This window comes from Stenella coeruleoalba (genome assembly GCF_951394435.1).
Source record: "Stenella coeruleoalba genome assembly, chromosome: 18".
NCBI classification, from domain to species: Eukaryota; Metazoa; Chordata; class Mammalia; order Artiodactyla; family Delphinidae; genus Stenella; species Stenella coeruleoalba.
The window spans coordinates 74,515,507-74,541,457 of record NC_137164.1 but is presented as its reverse complement, the minus strand read 5'-3'; the positions used below and the strand labels follow the sequence as shown (position 1 = coordinate 74,541,457).

The following is a 25,951-nucleotide window of genomic DNA, read 5'->3' as shown; positions in this document are numbered from 1 at the left end:
CTTCCTCCAATGGATCCTTTAGTTATTACAGCCCCTCCCAAACCCTCTCTTTTCCCTATAAAAGCAAGCTCCCCTTCCTTGTTTTCGGGATTTGCCTGTGGTCTGCCATAGTTTGCACAACCTGAATTTCAATTCCTCTGCTCTTCCTGTATAAACTTGCTTTTGCTGGTAAAATAACTGGCTATTATATTATTAAAGTTGACAGTTATCAGGGAAATGTAAGTTAAAACCAAAATGAAGTACCACTGCACAACTGCCAGAAAGGCTAGATTTTTTTTTTTTAATTAATAACACAAATAATACTGATAACATCCAGTGTTGGTCATGATGTGGAAACCTAGATGTCCGTATTGGGCATGTAGCCACTTTGAGATACTATTTGGCTGTATCTCCTGAAGCTGAACACACCTGATGATGCTGGCACTGTAGTCCTAGGTGAGCACCTCACAAAAGACGTGAGGCTGTGTGTTACTCCAAGAGCTACTTAATATGTGTGCCCCCCAAAAGGCATAGCATGGTTTATAACAGTATTATTCATAGTAACCAAAAAGTGGAAACAACTCAAAGATTCCTCAATTGTAGAGTAAATAAATAAAAGAGGATATATTCATACAGTAGCTTATTGTACAGTAGCTTACTTACAGGGATAAAAACAAATAATTGCTGCTACAAGCAACACTATAGATGAGTATCAGAAACATAATGATGATGAAAGATGACAGACACAAACAAGAATATACCGGATGATTCCTTTTCTACAAAATTAAAAGAAATTCAAAACTAATCCATAAGCGTATATGCCAGAAACTTTTGTAATGATTACATTAAACTGGGGAAGGAGCTTCTTACACTCCTTTTCTTTATGAAGCTGCTGGTTACATAGGTGTGTTCACCAAATAAAAACTCATGAAGCAATACTTTCATGAGCTGTGCATTATTCTCTTTATATGTCATAATGCATGACAGCATTCACTTAAAAGAAGGATTGGCCAGTATTTTATAGCCAAGTAAAGGAGGAAGGAAATAAAAGTGAAATAATTGAACCAAAGGGGAACTTTATTAGTGAAGTATCTGAAAATTAGTCTTAAATTCCAGAGAAGAAAAATGAAGATAGAAAGTAGATTGAGGAAGAATTGAGAAATCTGTTAATTAAGAAAGATGAGGAACATTAAAATAAAATAAAAATACCCTAAAATGCATTTTTTATGGAGATATAATTTGGGGGGGGGCTAAATATTGAAGGAATCCGGGACTATCTGAAAATATATTTTGTGATAAAAATAGTTTATAAAACTATTACTTGAATGTTAACAATGTTATTTATTCTGTGCACTTCCTGGTGAGTGAGTATCACATTACCTGCAATTCACTTTCTGTTTGATGGTTCGGGAACTTCCTACTCCTACAGACAGGAGGGAAACTTCCCAATCTGATATCCAAATGGGAGGCGATACACTCAGTTAAAAGAGCAACTTGCAGATTGTTCCGAAAGATCATCTTATATAACAAATCAGACTATAGGACTATAGCAAAAAGAGATGAAAACCCTGGTTGAACAGTTAATTCAGCTGCAGTGTTTTCTCTTGGGCGCTGATGGGCCCAGAGAGCAGCAGCAGAGGTGGTATGCTGTCTGCATTTTGAAGGCAGGGCTGACGAGATTGGCAGGAAAATCACATGTGGGGTATGTAAGAAAAAGAAGCACCAATACTCTTCCAGTCATTTTGGCCTGAAAACTGAAAGACGTTGTCATTAACGGAGATGGGAGGGGCATGTTGGGAACGGACAACCAAATTTGAATATTTTAATGTTGAAACATCTACTAAACTAGTGCTTTTGTATTTGTGGGGAGGGAACACTTTTATTTCCAATTCACTGTGGACTAATACTTCCGCAAAACATAATAAAAAACTCCTGGAAAAATGAAATTGAAAAAGACAAAGACATACAAAAAGCAAGGCTTGATTCTTATGAGATTCAACAGACAGAAATTAAACCATTAAATTGCTATAAGAGTTTCTAAAAGCTTACTCTGAGGGCAGACTGGTAATAAAAAGTTCACATATCCAGTGGTCCAGAGACTACACTGCGAGAATCACCTATTACTATTCAATCAATAACGTTTAAATTGCTTGTCTATCCATTAAAGGCAAATTCAAATACCATAACTTGGAGCACTCATTACAAAATTGATCCTAGGTAGTGCAGCTCTTCAATATTTCAGGTCTACAGAAGAGGAAATCATGCCTCACACAGTGAAAAGTTTATATCCTCAAAAAGAAAACCACAGGCCCAAAATAGAGTCCCGTATGCTAGGCCAGGCTAACCGACAGGGGCGTAATACCTAACCTAACTGAAGCTTCCACCTCCTCCAGAAATGTGGTCTTGACCAGACAGTCAGGAATTTTCCGTTTGGTACCAGTAAGGTAATATGTCACATGCCCCTCTCCATTCCCCAAAAGATGATGAGGTAATCGCTACATAGACCCCTCTGTTCCCCACAGGTAGTTACCTAAGCCTGAAGCAATATTTTTTATGACTTCCTTATCTTGCCTTTAAAACCCTTCCCCTTCTGTGGCCCCCTGGAGCTCCCCTCTGCTAGCTAGATGGGGTGTTGCCCAATTCATGAATCATTCAATAAAGCCAATTAGATCACGAAAATTTACTCAGTTGAATTTTGTTTTTTAATAGTATTTTATATGAACTTTAGCAAAGCAGGGAACCCTAATTCTGATTATCCAGGTAGAGAGAGAAACCCAGTAGAGTTAGCAAAGAGAGTCTACGAAGGTGGTCCACTGTGTGGGGTCTGCGACATGACTCCGATAAACAGGTGGGAAGTAGCTGTCATTTCAGATGAGGAAGTGCAAGACCAGCAGGGGTCCTGTTCCCCCTGAGCTCAGAGTCTAGCATGGCAGCAAGATGCTAATCAAACCACCACCGAGGTTTATAATCACAAGCGGTGAGAAGTGTGCTACAGAAAGATGGTCCACAGAGACTTAATCTGGAAGTTCTGGGAAGGATTACTTAAAGACTGAAGAAGTATTGAGTGGGAGTTTATAAAACTATGTACTATGTGGAGGAAGAAAGAGAACTTTATGGGAAAAAAGACAGTCTAAGGGGAATCCCTGATGCAGGAAGGTGGGCAGCGACCAGTGACTAGGAATCATCAATGATAGTGTTTAGGGACCAGATCATGAATAAGGCTTGTGGCTGTCCTTCCAAGAAAAATGACAAGCCTCAGAAAAGTTTTAAGACTGGGAGTTTCGAGATTACATTTGTTCTTTACGAAAATTACTCTAGTTCATTATGAAGTTTCCACTAGAAAGTCAGAAGGCTATTGGAGAAAAGATGATGAGGATGGTGCCCGCTAGGATGCAGAGTAGTAGATATTGGGAGATAAAAAGCCACTTGAAAAGCATTTAAGAAATAAGAGAAATCAAAACTATTCAAGCAGTGGTCTGCTGATAATGTGATTAAGAAGTTAAAATGAAGAAGAATCAACACGATGCTGGAAAAGGAGAGACAAGAGAACAAAAATAACACAAAAGCAACAGGGCAGTAACAGACCAACCTAATCAGGCTTCACCACTTTCTGCTGATGACTCAATTCCATTAATTTTGATAGAAGTATTTAATTTTAAGTGTATTTACAGTGGCAGGCAATTTATCCCATCATTGAGACACTGCATTGAATGTTCATGGGTTAATGAGCACCCGACAATTTATTACTTGTAAAGAAATCTCTGATTTCACATTTACATGAAAATTACTTCATCAGTTTCTCAGCAGAGTAGGAAAAATAACGGGTGTTATCAAAAAGGGATAGCAGACATATGCATAATCAGATGTCTCTATAGACATTCTGATTGAATTGCTCTGAGATGAATTTAACAAAATCAATGAGAGAGAGAGAGACACTGAGAGTGCATAGTGTCAAAATTGATATACGTATTGGAAGAAATAGCACATATAAACCAGAAGAGAACCACAGCAAATCAATTCTCCGTGCTGTTTGCCATCTAAGTCACACATTTGTATGCTATTATCAGAGATGTGTATGTAAATTATTTACTAGACAAAGACATTTCCTGATAATTTAGAAGAACAATAGTTTTTCTTTCATGCAAATAGAGAGGCATCCCTCACGCACACTTAGCTTTTCCTCTTTGGCTTCGTTCTCCAGATCTAGGAGGCTGAGTTAAAGCAGATGAAAGAAACAGCATTTTTATAAGTGATCTGCAGATCCTGCTGGTTCTAGCAAGATCTTCTTCTCCAGCAAACATGACAAGAGGAAAGTTGTCTACCCTCAGGGCTCCAACTTTCTCCTAACAACCCTGAAATGTGAATCTTTGCAGAAACTGCCTGCTAACTGAATCAGAAGAATTGACCCAAACTCTGAGAAATCCACCTTAGGCTTTCAGCATGACCAGAAGTAACAATGAGCCCCTTCCTTGTCGTATTTGCAGCACTGACGGGTGAAAATACGCAGCAAGACAAAAGCAGTGCAAAGGCAATTTCAAGGGCACTTACATAGATCTGATTGTTCCCAAAGCGCTTCTGAATTTCGTAAAGCAGGCTGCTGTCGGTAAGCTGGCTGAGCGTTGCCAGGTCATCGTTCGGAGCGGGAGGTATCAGCTTGACCTGGGGGAAAAATAGGTAAGATCAATCCTAATTGCTTTCCAATCAACTGTCTTCACAGTTGTTTGTTCCATTTTCAATTACATGTCAAAAGTTTACAGACCACATGAATTCGAAATTGTTATTAAAAGATGAAATGGTTCACTTGTAAGGAACAAAAAATTCAACGGTCACAGAAATGTATTCAGGTGAGAATCTCTGTTCTATACCCACCAGCCAGGGCACACACTCATACACGCAACTACACACACAACCTGCATGTGACCCCACGTCCCTCCAATCATGAAGTCTGATTAAGACAGCTCTGAACTGTGCTGAGTCCTTTTTAAGACCAGCTGTTGAAAGCTCACGTTTTTCAGTGTTTCCAAGGCTAAAGGAAAACTCCTATCACGAAACTGGAATGGGAGGAAAGCAGAGTGCCTGGACTTCAGTTTCTGAATACATGGAGGGAGGCACTGGAACTTAAAAGTAGCCTCTCTAGAATTCTGGCTTGTGTATCTTCTTCTGTTCTACATTACTCCTAAGTTTCAGGTCGTGTGAGATTAAGATGATTCTGTCAGAAAGAAAAACACTGCTTTCCTACTCAATTTTATATTGAGTGACAGAGTTGAAAAACTGGACAATATTTCAAAAAAAAAAAGGTAAATCTGAAATATTTAAATTAGATAAAAATCTATTATTTACAAGTCAGAAATGGGCAATGTTTAGTTTTATTTATATAGACAAAGGTCTCTCGCAAGTTGGCATACGTATTGAACTCCCAAAGCAATCATAAAAAGGAGAAAAACCAAGAGCAGGAATTTTTTTTCCTTCAGAAGGAATGACTTACGCTAAAATAATAAAATTCCTCATATATCCACAGCTCTCAGGAGCTCAAGGCAAATTTCTGCATGCACGTTAAAAAAAAAACAGCAGGAACTAGCACTAACAGAAGTTTCATGTTTGTTCCAACAAGGCTGAAAGAGCTATTGCGGCATATCTTTGGAATTCTTGAGGGTTTTCATCTCCAGTCACAGCTGCTGCACGGGTTAGAGAAAGTACTACTAGGCTGACAGTAAAAATGTGAAGACTTCCCAGCCTGCTTGTAGTAACCAAACGTGAAAATACAGTGTTAGGGTAGATCAAGGGAAGAATTCCGTGTAGTTAGCATAACAGATTCCAAAATGATCAGGAATGAAGCTTTGATAATCAGTCTGAAGCAAGGGGCACATTCTTTCTAAAGATCGCTAAAGCACTGTGACAGCTGATAATATGTCTGTGAATATTTTTATGTCATAGTTGTAGACTCAGTCGTGTATGCTACCAGTGTCTCCCAAACAATTATGACAACAGTCAAAACAGAGACGGGATAAATATGTAAAAAACAACAAAAACAAAACTTAACATCTTCGCTAGGATTGATCATTATGGTTCTTATGAAGATATACAAATACCCATATATATACATACATTTCTCTCTATATATGTACACATTTCCAAAACTAGAAATCTGAAACACAAAACAGACATAATTCAGAATAGAAAGGCAGGAAGAAATTAGAGAAACACTTTGAGAAATGTTTCAAGACCCAAAAGGAATTTACACCTTGGAAATACTCTGCATTCACTGATTCCTCGTCTCCACTTGCCAACACTGCTTTCAGTGCTGTCAAATTTCCTGTTTTGTTCTGCTGTGTTTGGTCGTGTTTTCTCTCTCTAGGACATAAGTAGTATATGTCCAGGAACCAGAAATTCAGTGGGCACACAGAAGGTCTGACAATTGGGATAAGAGCAAGAAGATTCTGGGGAAAGGCTGTTTGCAGGAAAGAAAGAAGTAGGCATGAAAGAAGAGGAAAGAAGAAATTAGAAAAGAACGAGCTGACCGGGATGGTCCTACAGGGAAAGGGGTGATGATCTGACAAAATATTAAGCTTCCCGGGCTTCCCTGGTGGCGCAGTGGTTGAGAGTCCACCTGCCAATGCAGCGGACATGGGTTCGTGCCCCGGTCCGGGAAGATCCCACATGCCGCGGAGCGGCTGGGCCCGTGAGCCGTGGCCGCTGAGCTTGCGCGTCCGGAGCCTGTGCTCCGCAACGGGAGAGGCCACAACAGTGAGAGGCCCGCGTACCGCAAAAAAAAATATATATATTAAGCTTCCCAAAGCTGAAGCCCATCACCGTGCCTGCACAGCACCTTGTTCTTACCTGCTTTGCATTCTATGAGATGTTTCTTAGAGAGTGCAATATATCAGGTCCTTTGTTTGCTGAGAATTTACTTTTGTGTACCTGGATGCTGGTATGTCCAAGGACTACAGAAAGAGAAGCATCACCTATCTTCAAAATCCCTATATGCACATGCAGCCATGGAACACACACGTTCTCTCCTGTGCACAGAACTGTCACAGGGCAGCAGGGCTCTGGGAAATGAACCCAGAGCTTGCTGTCGTGTCTCCAAAGAGCACTGGATACAGCAGAAAAGAAACACTTGTGACTCTAGGCAATTTGTTTAACTTTCTTGAGTTTGAGTTTGGTCGGTTTAAATACTCAATTTGAAACTTGAGAGTCAGTTAACTAGCAAAAGTGAATTATAACTTGCCCACAGTAGAATTCTGGGGATTAATGGGCAGAAGACATTAAACAGACATTTCTCCAAAGAAGACATACAGATGGCCAAGGAGCACATGAAAAGCTGCTCAACATCACTAATTATTAGAGAAATGCAAATCAAAACTACAATGAGGTATCACCTCACACCAGTTAGAATGGGCATCATCAGAAAATCTACAATCAAAAAATGCTGGAGAGGGTGTGGAGAAAAGGGAACCCTCTTGCACTGTTGGTGGGAATGTAAATTGATACGGCCACTATGGAAAACAGTATGGAGGTTCCTTAAAAAACTAAAAATAGAATTACCGTAAGACCCAGCAATCCCACTACTGGGCATATACCCAGAGAAAACCATAATTCAAAAATACACATGCACCCCAATGTTCATTGCAGCACTATTTACAATAGCCAGGTCACGGAAGCAACCTCAATGCCCATCGACAGACGAATGGATAAAGAAGATGTGGTACATATATAAATGGAATATTACTCAGCCATAAAAAGGAACGAAATTGGGTCATTTGTAGAGACATGGATGGATCTAGAGACTGTCATACAGAGTGAAGTAAGTCAGAAAGAGAAAAACAAATATCGTATATTAATGCCTATATGTGGAACCTAGAAAAGTGGTACAGATGAACCGGTTTGCAGGGCAGAAATAGAGACACAGATGTAGAGAACAAACATGGACACCAAGCGGGGAAAGCATTGGGGGGCAGGTAGTGGTGGATGAATTGGGAGATTGGGATTGACATGTATACACTAATATGTATAAAACAGATAACTAATAAGAACCTGCTGTATAAAAAATAAATAAAATTCAATAAAAGATATTATAGGTGAAAGCATTTGTAAGCTCTGAAAGGATTATTTTATATTATTTTTTTTAAAATAATCTATACTTACATTGAAAAAAAGAAAACCCAGTGTCGACTGGAATTACATGAATTAAGAGCAGATAAATTAGTGGATAGAGGATTCAACCACTGTGGCAAAACCTTACAGTCAGTCAATATAAATAACAGTAATAAAAACAATAAACATGTCTTGCTGAGTTTTTGTTTGTTCTTGGTAACTGTGCTGTCACCTTATAGCCTTAGTCTTTTGTCATCTTCAAAACAACCAGATAAGGTGAGTACTATGTTCCCATTTTACAGGTGGGGCTCAGTGAGATTAAGGGGCTTCTAGAGTCACAGAGCTCCAGAAGCAGACCTGAGCCAGAGCAAATCTGCCTGACTCCATCCTCCTGTCTCTTTACTCCCAGGAAAACATGGCTTCGCTAAATGGAGTAAAAATTTGACCTGAATTTTAAGCTGGAACCAAATTTAAATAAATATACTGTGAAAGGAAAGAAGAGAGGGAGGAAGGGAAAGAAGAAGTTAAGCAGTTAGGAAATGAGGAAGAGAATGGAAGAGGACAGGGGAGAGGAGGAATGGGCCAAAGACAGAACAAAAGGTGAAGAGAAGGAAGAATGTCGCACGTTTCTAAGCCTCTTAAGAAAAATTCTCCATTCTCAGAGATATTATAAAGCGAATGTGAATTTTGGTGACTATCAGGACCAAAAAAAGTTTCAATCAAGTCCTGAATATTCATGTATGGAGTTACCATTTGATAAGGCCTCCATTTTCTAAAAACCTGAAAGGAGAGATGCTGTGGGGTTTGTTTCAACTTGAATTCTACACAATGAGTTTCTCTTTAAAATGGGAATGGGAACTTTATCGCTTTGACAAGGCTTTTCTAAAGCCCTCCTGTGAAGTGTGAGTGAGGACAGCCCTGCGGAGAATCCAAGCACCTCATGACCAAGAATGAATGACAGCACGATGCACACAGTGGGAGATGTGAGTGAACATTACACAGATAATATATGCTCCTGAAACCTGAACACTAGCCTCTCCTTGTTTAATACCAGATCAACAGAACATGATTACAGCTGCTTTTAATGTCTAGGATACAATTATAAAGAGCTTACATTAAAAACTGAAAAGTCATTCAGCAAGGATTACACTTGATGTTATGCTGTGAATGTCCTCTCATTTTTTTAAAAGATATTATTTTTTAGAGTTATTTTAGATTCACAGCAAAATTGAGAGGAAGGTACAGAAATTTCCCATATACCCCTGGCCCCACTCATGCATAGCCTTCCCGGTTATCAACATCCCTCGCCAGGGTGGTACCTCTGTTACCACTGACGAGCCTACACGGACACATCATCATCCAAACCCCATAGTTTACATCAGGGTCACTCTTGGTGTTGTACGTTCTATGGATTTGAACAGACGTATAATATCACATATCTACCCCTACGGTGTCGTACAGAGTAGTTTCACTGCCCTAACAGCTCCCTGTGCTCCACCTATTTATTCCCCTGCCCCGACCCCTGGTAACCTCTAATATTTTTACTATCTCCATGGTTTTGCCTTTTCCAGAATGTCAAATAATAGAATCATATAGTATGTAGCCTTTTCAGATTGGACTCTTTCACTTAATAATATGTATGTAAGTTTACAGAAAGTTCATAGGACCTTTAAAAAAGTTAAGAAAAAGCTTTGCCTTAAATTTCACCTAACACTCAATTGCCTACCACTATGGACTGAATCGTGTCCCCCCTAATTCATATGTTGAGGCTCTAACCAGCTTGTGACACTGCTTGGAGATGGGGCCTTTAGGAAGTTATAAAGGTTGAATGAGGTTATAAGGGTGGGGCCCTGATCCTATAGGATTAGTGTCCTTATAAAAGACACCAGATAGGTTGTTTTTTCTCTCTGTCTACCATGTGAAGAGAAAGAAGCCATCTGCAAGCCAGGAAGAAGACATTCACCAGAAACTGAATCAGCCAGAGCTTTGATCTTAGACTTCCAGTCTCCAGAACTGTGAGAGAATAATCTCTGTTGCTCAAGCCACCCAGTTTGTGGTATTTTGTTACGGCAGTCTGAGCTGATGAGTATACCTACTAAAATTTAAAAGTATTTCAAAATTACAAAAATAATTTGTTATTTGAAAATAACAAAAAATAATGAAATTTACATTTTGAAAAGAGAATCTTTAGAAAACCTCAATAAATTGTCCTTAAAACATTCAAAATTAGACACAGTGAAACAAAACATTTTCAGGGATTACTGTGACATTCAGAAAATTACTCTGCCATTTATAAAACATGAAACATATAAAACTCATTTATTTCTGTGGGAATGATAGCAAAAAATACATTAATTTCTAAAGCTCCTCAAAGTGATCTCTGATCATCTGGACACTGGGGCACACAGGCACACACACACAAAACACCACCACAGTTGCTTTTACGGATAAGTGACTCAGTGACTGGTTTGTCCTTCTTGTTACGTAAAATGTCTGATATTTGTAAGAAACAGAAAACTATCCACATAATAATCAAAATGATGACTAACGACATAAGCGGAAGTATTCGGGAATTAACGTATTGGCTGAACTTCCATTCCTGGTAAATCAAGCCTATAAAATCCAAATCCTTGTAAAAACACATAGCAGTTAAGTTTGTTAATGGTCAGTATAATACCGTAACAATTTATACATGGCAATTTCAAACCAAATATTAACATTTGCACTCATTCATTTTTATTTGAATTGAAATTAGTAGATGTTTGTTTTTGAAAAGTTGGACTTTAAGGCATGATGTAATAGGATGCAACACTAGCAGACCTGCAATAAGGGTGTAGTTACCTGATCAGGTTTGGTGGGGCCATTCACGGTGGTATTTTCGGGAGTACTGTCCTGAGATTGTCCCTTGCACAGACCTTTTGTTGCATCTTTGAACATAATGTCTTTTTCCAGCATACTGTCTTGCTTGGCAATTGGCAATGCCAGGGGGCTGCTGGAGGAAAAAATCAATGCTATGATTAGTCTTCTAATATTGCCATATCAATCAAAAACTACCATGACTGGAGAGCTGATTATAGACAGTTGTTTAATTCAGGTAAGAAACAGTGTCAACACTGCAGGTAGAATCAATGAGAAATCTGTAAACTTTTCTATTAGCTCCAGATCTCGTTCAATTTCACCTTTAAAAGAAAAAATGTATTCATTTCAACCTGAGAAGAAAAGGTTTATGAATGGATATATGACTTAACAGACAAATCAACGAGCAACTGAAAAGCTAAGGTGGAAATGCATGATTGAACTAAGCAAAATATTTAAATGTGAATGAATGCAAACAAGTGAAGGCAAAATTCTACAATTAAGCAAAATACTGTTCATACAGGATTTTAATATGTTATAGAATCATGGACAATAGTGAAGAGTTTGTGAAGAAATGATAATAGGGGAATTAAAAACAAACGACGTGCTTAAGGACTGCAATGTTACAAACAATAAGTTTTATTACTCCTTTACAGCTCAGGCTAGGCAAAAAAATAAAATAAAACCTACTTCATTTTTTGTTCTTCCATAGACACTGTTGCCAAAAGAAAGGCAAGTTCATAAAAAATAAACACAATCCGAATGTTTAACTTGTACTGTAACACTTTAGTACAGTCAAGTTTAAAAATGTACTTTCCTAAATGTGACCATAAAGCAGAAATACATCCATATTTAATCAAGTGCAATATACAGCGACATAATTATTTCATGCATCTTACAGTAGCAGTTGTGATTCTAATTAAAGCTTAATGCATTTTGCTGTTGTTTTAAAATTTCAGTTTTATGGAGGTATTTACAAACAGTAAAACTCACTCTGCAGATGTACAGCTTCATGAGTTTTGTCTACATACACATAATTACATATAGTTGGTTACATATATGTATATACATTTGTGTAACCCACATAATCGGCAACACATAGAATTTTTGTCACTCCCGAATGGCTCTTTGTGTGTGCCCTCTGAAGTCAATTATTTCCCCTAACCCCCTGCCCCTTGTAACCATGGCTAATTATTTCTTTCACTATAATTTTGTTTTTTCTAAAATGTCATGTGAAGGAAATCACAGCGCATGCAGCCTTGTGTTCCTGGCTTCCTTTACTTAACATGTTTTTAAGATTCATTCACGCTTCTGCATGTATCAAGTCTGTCATTGTTTATCACTGGGTAGTGTCTTCCTGTGGGATCCACTGCACTTTGGCTGTCCATTCACCAAACATTTGGGTTTGTCCAGTTTTTGTCAATTGTAAATGCAGTTTCTATACACATTCACGCACAGGTGTTTGTGGTGACGTATGACACATGCTTTCATTTATCTTGGCTGCGTACCTAGGAGAGACTCCAAACTTTCCTCGGGGTCTGAACCATTCATTGGTGCTTCCCCCAGGCGTGGGCTGGAGTCCTACTTGCTTCACATCCTTGACAGAACTTGTCTTTTTTGTTGTTTTTGAAATCCATTCCAGTGGGTGTGTTAGTGGCTTCTCTTTGGTGTCATATTATTGAGTTTATATATTTTGGATTCGAGTCCTTTATCACATACACATGTGGCAAATATTTTCTCCCAGTATGTATCTTGTCTTTTTATTTTTTTAACAGTAAGTTTCATGGAATATTTTTTCTCTTATGGTTTGTGCCTCTTGTATCTTATCTAAAAATTCTTTCCCAAACCCAAGGTCAGTAGGGTTTTCTCCTAGGTTTTATTCCAGAAGTGTTATAGTTTTATGCTTCACACTTAGGTCTACAATTCATTATGAGTGGCTTTTTTTATATGGCGCTGTATATGGGTCGAGTTTCATTATTTCTTCGTATTGCTGTCTAAATGTTCCAGCATCAGTTCTGAAAAGAACATCTGTCCCCATCCAATTACCTGGACACCTTTATTGAAAATCAACTGACCATATATGTGCAGGCCTACTTTAGGACACTCCACTGTATTCCACTGATATAACAGCCTATTCTTACACCAACATTACATTTTCTTGAGTAATGTACTTTCAGAGTAAGAGTTGAAATCAGGCAATGTGAGTCATCCAACTTTGTTTTCTTTTTCAAAATTATTGAGGCCATTTGAGGTTTAGCATTTTCATATACATTTTAGAAACTATTTGTCAGTTTTCATAAAAATTTCTGGAATTTTGATTAGCCTTGTGTTCAAAATGTAAGTTAATTTGGGGAGAATTTACCTAATAACAATGTCAAATTTTGTCATCCATAAACACAGTATATTTCTCCATTTATTTTGATCTTCATTAACTTTCTCATCAGTTATTTTGTAGTTTTCAGCATTAAAATCTTGCAAATAATTTGTTAGATGTATTCTGATATATTGCATGTTTTATGCCACTACCAATGTCTTTTTATTTCAATCTCTGGTTGTTAGTCTATAGGAATACAAATGATTGTTTTAGATTAACCCTGACGGGGAAGAAGGGAATAATTTGAAGGACTTCCTTCAGTAACCACAAGCCTCATTCACTGCTCTGCAGCCCATCTCTGTGCCACCTGCCAGCCATGCTGGAGTCTAGGAAAATGGGAATAAAGACAGACTAACGAACGGGCTGAATTAGGTCCAGGTCTGAGGCAAAATTGGCAATAGCTGAAGAACACGTTTACAGAAACGTGAGGTCAGTTTACTTCCTCTGAACTCTGGATGGCGATGTTTTGTAGTCAATGACGGTATTTTCAGTAGGCAACAGGGCAGGGGATTATATATTAAAAAGAGGCGGCATGGTATAGTAGAGCTGCAACAAACATACATTTTTGAGTCAGAAAAGCTACGAAGTTTGATGCCTGGCTCGGCCACCTCGGGCTGGTTACATAACCATTCTGTAAAAGCAACTGAAAAACAGGCCCGGAGTGACGGGTTACCAACATAATGCGCATCAAGGGGTTAGCTCAACGACCCTGGTAATAAGCAGGCAACAGTATTAGCTTAAGCTTCTGGGGATCTACTTACAAGCTAACAGGTTAGCCTATTACTCTTGTATGGACAGACGCAGAAGACGAGAGGTGCTGGGATAACAGACAGAGGACTTACTGCTCACGGCAGACAGAATCCACGCTGCCTGTGTGCACCAGTTCTCCTTGCCCCCTGTGCCATGGGGGGCGGGAGTGGGCAACACAGATGGAGCTAAGTGGACGGCTACACTTCGCGCATCGTGTCGCGTTGTAGGAGAGAAAACTGGGCAAGAAGCAAGAACTCTTTGAGCAAAGCAGCACACCGTGCCCAGTAGAAGAGAAGCCAGGGCCCCGGCGCTGCGGTCTCCTCCAGTCATCCAGCAGCTGGTATGACTAACTGCATGTGCCCTGCACAGTGACCAACTGGGCAAGAAGGTGGAGGTGGCTTACGGCCCACGGTGGGCGTCCCTCCCAATGCTACATTATTCATTTTAAAAATTCACTATAGGGCTTCCCTGGTGGCGCAGTAGTTGAGAGCCCGCCTGCCGATGCAGGAGACACGGGTTTGTGCCCCGGTCCGGGAAGATCCCACATGCCGCGGAGCGGCTGGGCCCGTAAGCCGTGGCCGCTGAGCCTGCGCGTCCGGAGCCTGTGCTCTGCAGCGGGAGAGTCCACAGCAGTGAGAGGCCCGCATACCGCAAAAAAATAAAAAATAAATAAAAATACACTATATAAAGGGAATGCTCACATCCAGATCTGCTTGAATACCATCAAGTAATAAGGTCTTTACAACCTTCAAAGAGGCTGTATTTCTTCCTGAGCAACGCTGGAACAAGACCCCTCTACTCATCACACCTGGGGCTCCAGCAACACGCCTTGTGCCTCTTCGACTTGAGAGCCCTTCCACTATTTGAAGACAGTTGCGGTTCTCTGATATTTACTATAATTTGAGGGAAGCACTTGCAAATCACTTTAATAATTATATGGCACTGAATGTATGACCATCTCTGTTTAAGTACTACACACACATTAACTCTTTAACAACAATACCATAGGTATACATTATATTTATGCCCATTCTGTAGATGAGTAAACTGAGGACCAGAGAGGAGAACATGCTCTGGACACACAGTGAGCAGCAGCGAAGCTGGGACCTGAGCTTCAGAGTCTGTGTTCTCAACCACCGCGTCACACTGCCTACATCTAAAAGTTCACCCTCACACCTACCGAAATATTTCCTTCCTTATCTCCCCTTAGACCAACCGTCTCCCTTTCCTGCATTGCCAAGAAATTAAAAAGCAAACAACAACAATAACAAAAAAACTAAAGAGAGGTTTTGCAAATACTGAATCTTCTGAGTGTATAGCAATTAATAAAGCAGTAGTTAGATTAGTCAAGGTAAAAACTAGAAAGATAGTTTATAAAATAAGTAAAATCAACTATAAAGGATTTCTAAAAGGAAGAACTGGTGAGTCTACTAAAACAGCTGAAATACTCCTTTTGTATCCCAAATCTAATCTCAGTGTTAATAGCAGGCTCCTTGAAAGATACACTTGAAAAGAAGACTGGTCCAGGAATACAGTGACCTCATTCTAAGTCAGTTTTTTGTTTGTTTGTTTGTTTGTTTCTGCGGTACGCGGGCCTCTCACCGGCCTCTCCCGTTGCGGAGCACAGGCTCTGGACGCGCAGCCTCAGCAGCCATGGCTCACGGGCCCAGCCGCTCCGCGGCATGTGGGATCTTCCTGGACCGGGGCACGAACCCGTGTCCCCTGAATGGGCAGGCGGACTGTCAACCACTGCGCCACCAGGGAAGCCCCTAAGTCAGTTTTTACCTCAATTTAGCTACTACCTGACCTTCTAAGAACTTCAAAATCTCCCCACAGTTCCACCTTTGCTAACTGTGGGAACTAGAATATCTAAATGTGTTTCAGGTCCTACAGTTCTATGATGCTAACACATAATCTCTCTTTACATGCTTTTTCACCTGCATTTTAAAACACCATGTATACTCGCTAATGTCATAGGTTATACCCTCTAGGATCTACTACTAACAATAACTGCCAGCAGCTGGTTACAAATACTCTCATTCCGATGGAACACTTTTTCTTTAGGTTTCTATTCTAATTTTTACATGAAACACATTTCATCCATAATCATTGTGATTAACAATAGCATTCATATGTTAACTTCTAAATATTTAAATTATCACTGATTATCCATTTGTAGAATATAAACATGTATTAAAATGCTATTCTTCTAGAAAAAGGAATAATCTGAAAGGAATCATTGGTATTTTAATAATCATTAAAACTTTATCAATTATGGCAAAATATTTATGATATAAGATTAATTTTTTAAAAAGTTGTAATTATATAGAAAGAAGAAGAATTCAACTTAATAAACAAGAAGAAACATAGACAGGATACAAAGGAATATGCCCAGTGAATAGACAGTGGTTGCACCAAAAAGGTGGACTAATGCGGAAGGAGGACTAATCGTAACTGAACTTTAGACAAGCTTCTCTCCACGCTACAGCCCTGACCTCTCCCTTCTTAGACAACTTACTTTAAAGAACTTACAATTATAAATTGTTTTCTCCGCCCCTTTGAGATGTAAGCCCCTCCCAGGCTTACAACCCGGGGATTCTCTCTCCAGGACCTGAGAGCCACCCTTTTGAGAAGCAATCACCATGAAAGATGGAGCGCTTGTCTCCCAGTCTCTGTGGGAGGCCAGGAGCCCAACTTCCATAAACACCAGTGAGCAAACTCAGGCCTCATCACTCTGACCAACCCCTGGATGATTTCCTTCAGCAGTTTTCCTCTAAGCCCAGCGCTGACAAGCTTTCTGGCCTTTAGTTTCAGGGAGTTGAGCTCAGTATTTCTTCCCTACTGCTATATTCTTGAATAAAGTCTTTCCTGTATCTTTAACTTTTCTGGTGCAATTTTTCTTCGACACTAATGAGAGATTATTTTCATGCTTCTAGATGTTATTCTGCACTTTCCACATTTTCTTCAAGGAAGAAAATATTCTGATTATTAAAAAAGTAATTATTAGGGCTAGACATTTATCAGCAAGAAAGAAAAAAACAGGATTGAATAGTGTATTTTCTAAAAGAAGGCTTTTGGTAAGGCAGACTCCATATACATAAAGAAAATGAAAGAGCTATGAAATCTAAAGGGTACTTTAGATTAATGCAAGTGAGACAATTTTAACTTGATGAGGAAGAAATTAGATGGACTATATCAGCAGACACCCGATTTCTAAACTCCACTGAATTTATTCAAGACTTACTTATTTCTATAACATAAAAAGCATTTCATGCAGAGCAAATGTGCCTGTAGGAACTAGGATTTTATTTCTGAATATCGAAACAGGAACATAATAAAACTAATGAAGGCGACAGTTATGGCCCATTATAACTAAAGCAATTTTAGAAAACTAAAGAAAACAAATAAAATTGACTATATTGAGATATATTAGGCCAATCAGGGAAAAAAATTTAATAGAAACAAACATGAAGAAATGGCATATGTGACTCAGTTATTTTGGTGTTTAAAGTAATGGACCAAATAGACAGTTCTCAATTTTAATCCTAGGAACATAGGTACATAAATTATTTATTAAAGGGAATTGGGGTTTCTCTGCATCAATAAAATAAAATTATGATCCAAAGATTTACGTTGAATGAAACGGTTCTTAGAGAGTTTTGAATTAATTGCTATCTTTGCCCCCCCCCCAAAAAATGACTTTAGTTTTTGTAAGAGAAAATACTTACAATTTGAAAAACCATTTTAGTAAACTATTACTTGTCTTTAAAACATAAATTAAAACGTCAACGTGTCACTTGTGGTTGGATTGGAAATTACATTGTTTTTAAGACATCTCATTCATCTTAGTAGTTTTCAACAGATATTTGCAAAGAAATTTTTAAAAATCTCTAAATTAAAATAAGTTTAATCCAGAAGCTCTATGCATTACGAAGGGAGTCTCTAAATATGTCAAGAGTTACATTTGCTAGAAGTGACTCGCTAGCATGCAATTATTTTGCTGAATAGGTACATAATGAATGATATTTACATGAAATAACGTTATCATTTATTTAAATCAAAGAGATGTTTAATGATATACTGCATTTTTCAGACATTTTTAATAAGTAAATTTGATATCATTTGATAAAACTTAAGTTGGCAGCACAAAAGCACCAGAATACACACACACACACACACACACACACACACTCACTCACACATACACTCACACTCAGTCTATAATATAAGAGAAGACAATAATGAGGGTATGCGGCAGTGGATGGAACAAGCCACCTTAAAAGGTAGTGCGTGCTCATCAGTGGAGCTGTTTCCAATGTAGAAAAGAAATAGAAATGGAATGTGTACCCTTTCCCTCCACCTTCACCCAAAGAGAGTCTACTTCTCAACCAATATTGGAAGGCTGTCTAATTGCCCAACAATGTTTGAGGGATAGTGTGAATGGTTTAAACTGAAACTAGATTAAACAATTCTCAACGTCTCATTATGTCCTTATATTCTGACATTTCTCTCTGTCCCCTACTAGACTATAGAATCCCTTTCTAAGCGTAAATTCTTAGGGAATTGACTGACAGCTTTAGCAAAACTTCGTAGCTACATTCTTCAGATTTTCAGCAATGTAGTCATAATATTTGATTAGGAAACAGGTTGGATGTCTTGTAGAGTTTATTACTAAAAGAAAGAATTTTACGTATATCAAGTGAGGTTTTAGATGCAAAAGCCCTTTATACTCTGAAGGGCAATATGAATTAGCAGTGCTGAAATAACTGTCCATTTAATTACTTTCTTTAAAATATTAATCTGAAATGAAAGCACACAAGAAATTTTATCCCAGTGTTCCCTGATTCTACATAAGTAGAGTATAAATTGCCAATTAGGACACTTTTAAGCTGAAAGAGAGCTTTATTGATAGTTATGCTAGGTAAACAGGCATTCACTAGTACTGGACCAAACCAGGACATTTGGTCACTCTATCCATCTTCCTACATCAGAAGTTATAGGAAACTGCTGATAGTGTTGGATTAAAAAGTCCTTAAGGTCATAAAAAGCCACAGGGAACATTAAGACACACTGGAGAGTCAGAGTATTATCATTACTACAAGTTTTCTGAGTGGGGCATGGGACCCCAAGTAAGGCACCCCAAGGGTATAATAGCTATGGTATCAGGCAGTATTGCATTAGGCTGCATTAGTCTGAAACTAAGGCCAGTATCGTAAGGAAATGAAGGGTTATTTTTCTCATAAAACAAGAAAGCCAGAAATACACAGCTCAGGAATGCTAACCACCTCAAGGAGATCTTCCAGGACCTTGATTCCTTGTAGGTTCCTGTTCTGTATCCTCAGCAAGTCACTTTCATCCTTTGGTTTCAGAAACACTTGGCGTCTCCAGGTAACACATTTATGTCCCCGGTAGCATGGTATTAGAAGGACACAAAACAACAAGGCTGAGCAGATAAATCCGTCCCTTCACTCAGGAGAACAACAGCGCTCCTAGCAGCCCTACCCAGTCAGACTCACTAGATTTAGCAAACGAAAGGCACTGCTTGGGGCTTATTAGTAAAGGGAAAACTGCATAATATATGAGCAGCTAGTACGGCAGCCACACCAAGAAGCGTGGAACCTACTTTCTAAGGAAGGTGGATCAAACTGTGCCGAGCGCTTTGTTTTGCTGAATCGGTCCAAGTAACACAGGAATGTGTACGGTGGGGCGGCGAGGGGGGGGGTGTCCCTAATTACTACAGGGCCTGTGCTCTGCCGAGAGGCCTTTGCACATTTAGTCCAGAACTGAGGCCTGGACACAGGAACCCGAATAAAGCCCCGGGGCTCCTCCTCCACATTCTCCCAAGTGATGCTCAACTTTGCCACTAAAAAGTACTGATGGGGGGCTTCCCTGGTGGCGCAGTGGTTGAGAGTCTGCCTGGCGATGCAGGGGACACGGGTTCGTGCCCCGGTCCGGGAAGATCTCACATGCCGCGGAGCGGCTGGGCCCGTGAGCCATGGCCGCTGGGCCTGCGCGTCCGGAGCCTGTGCTCCGCAACGGGAGAGGCCACAATAGTGAGAGGCCCGCGTACCACAAAAAAAAAAAAAAAGAAAACAACAAAAAAAAAAGAACAACCCCACGAGACAGTTACCATCCTCAAAACCCTGCGCTGAACTGCAGGGCGTTTCTGACACGGACGGACCACCTAGAGTCAGCACAAAGCCCGCAAGTTCAGGGCACCGTCCCCAACACGGCTGCCCTACTTCAGATGTCAGCCACAAGTCTGGGCGTCCCCAGACCACCCGCACTTCTGACCAATTAGCTACAAATGCAGGGGCTCCCTCAACCCTTCTCAGGTTTGAGCATTCACTCAAATGATTCACAGAACTCAAGAAAGCCCTATACCTACCATTGCAGCTTTATGGTGAAGGATACAAATCAGGACCCGCTAAACAAACAGACACACAGGGCAAGGTCTTAGAGGGTCCTGAGCTCAGAGCTTCGGTGCCCTCTTCCCATGGAGTAAGGGCACATTGTCCTCCCAGAATGTTGATATGTTTACCAGTCAGGAACAGAGGTTAGGCTGCCTCAAAGCTCCAGTCTGAAGTCACATCATTGGTTTTTAGACAGAGTGAGCAAGGTCAAATGGTTGGATGGATAACTTAGTGGACAGACAGAAAACAGTGGCCCCGTCTTTTTATTTTATTTTGGCCACACAGCTTGTGAAATCTTAGTTCCCCGACCAGGGACTGAACCCCGGCCCTCAGCAGTGAAAGCACCAAGTCCTAACCACTGGACCACCAGGGAACTCCCCCAGTGGCCCCATCTTGTTCCATTCCCGTGCGCAACTTTGACTGGAAAGCAGATTCACAACAGATCATACTGCGAGTAACCTTCTCACTCATCACTTCTGTGGAAGGGACATCTCTTCCTCATTCCGCACTGTCTTCTCCAATTGTCATACTACACGCGTATCCTAAATCGACAGTGTTCCACAGCTAAGGCAGACGAACCATAACTGAAACTCAGATCAATCATTTCCTCTTTAAAGACAAGTTAGAAATGTTAGAATTACCAATGAAAATGACCTCCTCACAGAAACAATGTCAGACTGAATACACGGGTGTGACGTGAGTCCAGTCACTGAAGCTCTGAGTGTCGGACAGGGACGTATGAAACGGAGAGAGAAATACAAAGTACCTCCAGCTGTTGTTTTGAGGATTAAATGGAATTATCCCTCTGCACAAGTGCTGATGCCCGGTAACTGCTCAAAAACTATCAGTTGTTATCATTGTTTATATTAGTAATAAGTGAAAACCCACAAGTGTTTAGTGAACTACTCTACTCCACGTAGGCACTGTGCAGAATTTTTGTGTATTCCAACTCAAGGACTCCATGGAAGAGAATATCAGAAACAAAAGTGGGCATCTATCAGAATGTCTCAGCGATTAAAAACCCTAGGAGAGCATTTCCATGTTCAAACCCCAAAGGGCACGTTCAGCAGCCGCTGTTTCATTAGCAGCAATAACAGTCAGTGAGGCACTGAGATAGCTAAGGATGGAAAAGACAGCGCGGAGAGGAGACACCCCGTCAGCAGGAGGGAAAGAACAGAGTGGGAGGGGCAGTCACGTGTGAGAAGAGCTGTTGAGGGTTTAAGGAAGAGAGAGGAAGCCTAAAAGCTTTACAGGTAGTAGAGACCCGATGGAGAATACTATAGTTGGCAGGACCTCTGGAGTTAAATCTAACCTGCTCATTTTAAGACAAGAACTTGAAACTCAGGCAACTAATAGACACCTTAATAATGTTCACTGGATAGGAGATGTCTTAGAAACCATGAAATGTGGGATAACCCAATAACAGAGGAATTTCTTATTGATTCAGTGTTGAACCAAAGATAGGCAGTTGCTACAAACCGTGCAGCACAACTGGGGCTAAATCATGATTTACGGCACAAAATGCTTGCAGAACAATGAATATAAGTTGACAATGGAAAGGGAATTTGACTTGTATGCTGAGATATTAGAAAGTAAACCACTCAATTATTTTTTAAAATTTTAGCAAAATGCGTTCAGGGAAAAGATAAAAGAAACAAGTCAACTTTGTAATGCAAAAAAAAAAAAAAGGAAGCCGGGGTTAAAAATAATGAAGAAAGATGGGCAACTGTAATTCAGATGAGGTTTTACATGTTAAATCTTCAGAATGAGGACTAGAGATAAAAAGTGGGACAGGTTATCGAAGAGAAACAATAGATTATACAGAGGAGAGGAGAAGATGTTTTAGGTTCTTTCTAATTCTTTGCTTCTCCTATCAATTAATGTACCCTGTTCTATCCTGGGCAAAATAAGGAAAGAGGATAGGCAAAAAGAAGAGTCTGCAGAAAATTGCAGAAATGAGGAGGAGAGAAGAAACCCGAACCCCCCCCCCAAACATCGGATATAACCACTGACTCTCACGTAACTGGTTTGTGAAGAAATGCTGCTTTGTAAGTAACGCCTAAGAGATTTCTTTTTAACTATATTTCTATTTCCTGTCAATCATGGCAATTCTCTGATTTACTTCATACATGTTCTCTATCAAAAGAAGGGCATTTCTGAAAATGTCCTGATATATCTCAGTAAACTGTTGCCCAGATCAATCAGCACTGTGATACTATGATAAAATCAACAAGTGGTTGTTGTTTGGTCCTGTTTTTTTCCAAAAATACACAAATTTATCAGCTTTAAAGAAAGAGTTGTCCTTTGTAATGTCTGTGGATTTGTTTATAGAGGAGACCTCAAATATCCCCATTTTTCCTTCTTATACTAAAACAAGGTCTGCAAGTCGATTCTAGAAATTAAGCTTTTCTGCATTAAAACATAAGTGTACCTAGTTGTTTCATCACGTCTCTTTGCTCCAGTTCCCATTTGTTAATAATTCTATAAAGATAAAATCATAAGTGATAAAAGAAATTTTACAAAGTTGCTTAGTTGTTAAACTAAACAAGTCTACCTGTCATTTTTTTTTTTTTTTGCAGTACGCGGGCCTCTCACTGTTGTGGCCTCTCCCGTTGCAGAGCACAGGCTCCAGACGCGCAGGCTCAGCGGCCATGGCTCACGGGCCCAGCCACTCCACGGCATGTGGGATCTTCCCGGACCGGGGCACAAACTCGTGTCCCCTGCATTGGCAGGCGGACTCTCAACCACTGTGGCACCAGGGAAGCCCCTGTCATTTTTTTAGAGTTAAAAAAACCTTAACATTATAATGAGTTGTTCTTTAATATAATTTTCAATTCTACCCTGAGGAAAGATGACAGCAGACTTCAATGAAGAGGTTACATTTCAATATAAACTTATTTCAAAGTTTGAAAGCTTTGCTCAGTGTCAACAAGAGAAAAATGTTATTAAAACAATAATACTTAACTGCGTAGAGCAAATAAGCCACTGATTAATCCATCTAAAACGCATGGTTCAATCAAAATATAAAAAAAAGTAAAAAGTACTTTTTTGGACGGGTCGGTTGCTTTGCTTTCTTTTATTTTTTTAAAGCAGAAGAAACCCAAAACTATAGACACAGAGATAAGTTAATATTTATCCAAAATAACTTATTATGAAAGAATTTGGTTTTAACTCACAGTTTGATGCTGTTTACATTTTAATGTCTCTTTCCATGGAAGCCCATGACATAATCTTAAAAGTAAAATGGAACATATCGGGTATGGATTTTAATATCAACATCTGGAAAGTAAAATTCTTCCATAGCAAGTATCTGTATTACTCCTCTCGTTCCAGTGATATCAGGAATATAAAAATGTAAAGAGCAAGGTCAACATAGTCTAATCATTAGTTCCAGGCCACTTGGAATGTATCTTAGCAGGTAACCATTCTTGACTCCAACTTTTGTTTCTACCTATGGCTTTCTCACTTTCTCTCCCATATAAATGGGATACTATTTTTTTCCCACCTGCGAAAACAGGAGAGGGGTCAGGTGGTGTAGGTGTAGATGATCTGGGCTCCGACTGCTGGGCTATAAATCCTGACCTGTCATTTCTCAGCTCTGTAACCTTGGGAAAGTGAGAAAATCTTAACAGGGCTTTGAAAATGGACTAAAATAATCCATGAAATTCTTAGCACGGCATCTGACACACAAATGAAGCTCCTTTTCCACACAGTTGAAAACTCAAATCCAGTAACGAATATATTTTAGTATTAAGTAGAGGTCAGTGCATTTATGCCTGACTCAAGCCTCTGCGTTACCTAGAGAGGTTTTAAATTGAATGTGTTTCTGATGCCAGGGATGGGACAGGCTCTGAAATAAGCCTCTTCCCCTCGGCTCACGGCCTTGTGATGCACCTGTTGGGAGCATCTCTTCCGTCTCCTAGGAAGGGAAGTCGAGTCATGCTGCCTCTGGGCCTGCCTCTACACCTGGGGAGTGGGACGAATCCTCCGATGGATGAACTGGGGACGAGTCTCCTCAGCCCCTCCCTTCTCGGAGCGAGCCTCCCTGCAGAGACCACAACTTGTCCTCCTCCTGCCTGTCCTGAGCCTTGTCTGGGGGGGCCCTCACTTGGGAGACCTCATCTGACTCATAGGTGCCTTGGACTTACTTGGCCAAACTGCCTAATAATGGGATAACTTTATAAACCCTTTCAGCCACCACACGCAGTCACGTCCTCTGATGCATCCTCCATCCCTGATCGGGGTGATCTGGCCTCCGTCTTTACTGTCTGATTACCTCTCAGGTGGTCCAGAACCCAGACGGTGCTTTTTATTCAGGGAACCCTCAAATGCTCCAATGTTAGACATAATCTCCATCACCAGGCAAGACACAGGGTCAGAGACAGGAAGTACCTTCCTCAAGGTCCCACTGCTTAGATACAGCAGATTTGGGGCTTGACCTCAAACGTTTCTTTCTTTATGTATTTATTTATCTCACTGAGACATAATCTACGTAACACAAAATTCACACTTTCAAGGTGTACAAGTCAGTGCTTTTTAGCACACTCACCGATGTGTGTAACCACCTCATCTCCTTCCAGAATACTTCCATCATCCCCCCAAAGAAATTCCATATCCACTCAGAGTCACTTCCCATTCTCCCCTCACCTCATTCATCCAACCACTAATATACTTTCTGTTTCTATGGATTTGCTAATTCCAGACATTTCACATAAATTCAGTCATACACTGTGTGGCCTTTTGTGTCTGACTTCCTTCACTTAGCATAATGTTTTCAAGGTTCATCTCCTTTATAGCATGTGTCAGGATTGAGGCCATATTTTAGATAACAAGAAATCGTTAGTTTTATACTTAAGAGAGAAAAAATGAATATTTGTATTTCCTACTTGAGGAAATTTTGTCACGATGATAGTTATTGGGAACCTTATGTATCAGTTTAGTTTGAAACATGGAATGTGTTTAAAATAGTATCTTTGGTCTCGTGATGACAAAGGGAAGGAAGAACTGAAACGGTCAAAATCAGAGGGTTTTCATGCCTAATTCCTTGCCGTCCACAAGGATCTTTGGTAAATGTTGATACGCAGCTCCAATCTTCTAACTTTTGGTTGAGAGACAGACTTAATACTGATTGAAAAATGGCTGGTGACTAGAGAGGGTGACAAAGGAGAATAACTAACTCCTCAAGGACCAAGGTCTACGACTTTATCACTAGGGAGAAGGCACTTACAGCTTGCTGGGAAGGGCTGGAAGGTCAGGGATGATCTCTTCATAGGGTTCCTCTTGGGCCAAGGTCTGAACACAGGAAGACTCTTGCATTCTTCCTTCCCAGGCAGACTCGGCTTTCAGCAGCATTTCCTCAATAAACTCAGACGCGGCAACATCTACGAGTAACAATAAGGCGATCAGAGCCAGTGAGTGGGAACATCCCACAGAACTATTTACTTTCAAGAATTCTGATATGTAACATGCTAAAATTAAAATTTAT

The 25,951-nt window shown here is 40.0% G+C and overlaps 1 protein-coding gene across 5 annotated transcripts in view; it reads right to left on the bottom strand.

The window, feature by feature from the left end:
• The window catches only part of MYO16 (myosin XVI), a 641,507-nt gene that overhangs the window by 264,010 nt on the left and 351,546 nt on the right, over positions 1-25,951 (bottom strand). For 4 of the 5 annotated variants that reach the window (XM_079902787.1, XM_079902785.1, XM_079902783.1 and 1 more), the window contains 3 exons: positions 25,694-25,847; positions 10,915-11,065; positions 4,528-4,638 (listed from right to left, as the gene is read on the bottom strand). In XM_079902787.1, coding sequence (XP_079758913.1) covers positions 4,528-4,638; positions 10,915-11,065; positions 25,694-25,847 — 416 coding nt within the window. The remainder of the gene's footprint in view (positions 1-4,527; positions 4,639-10,914; positions 11,066-25,693; positions 25,848-25,951) is intronic. The other variant, XM_079902784.1, reaches the window with a different exon arrangement.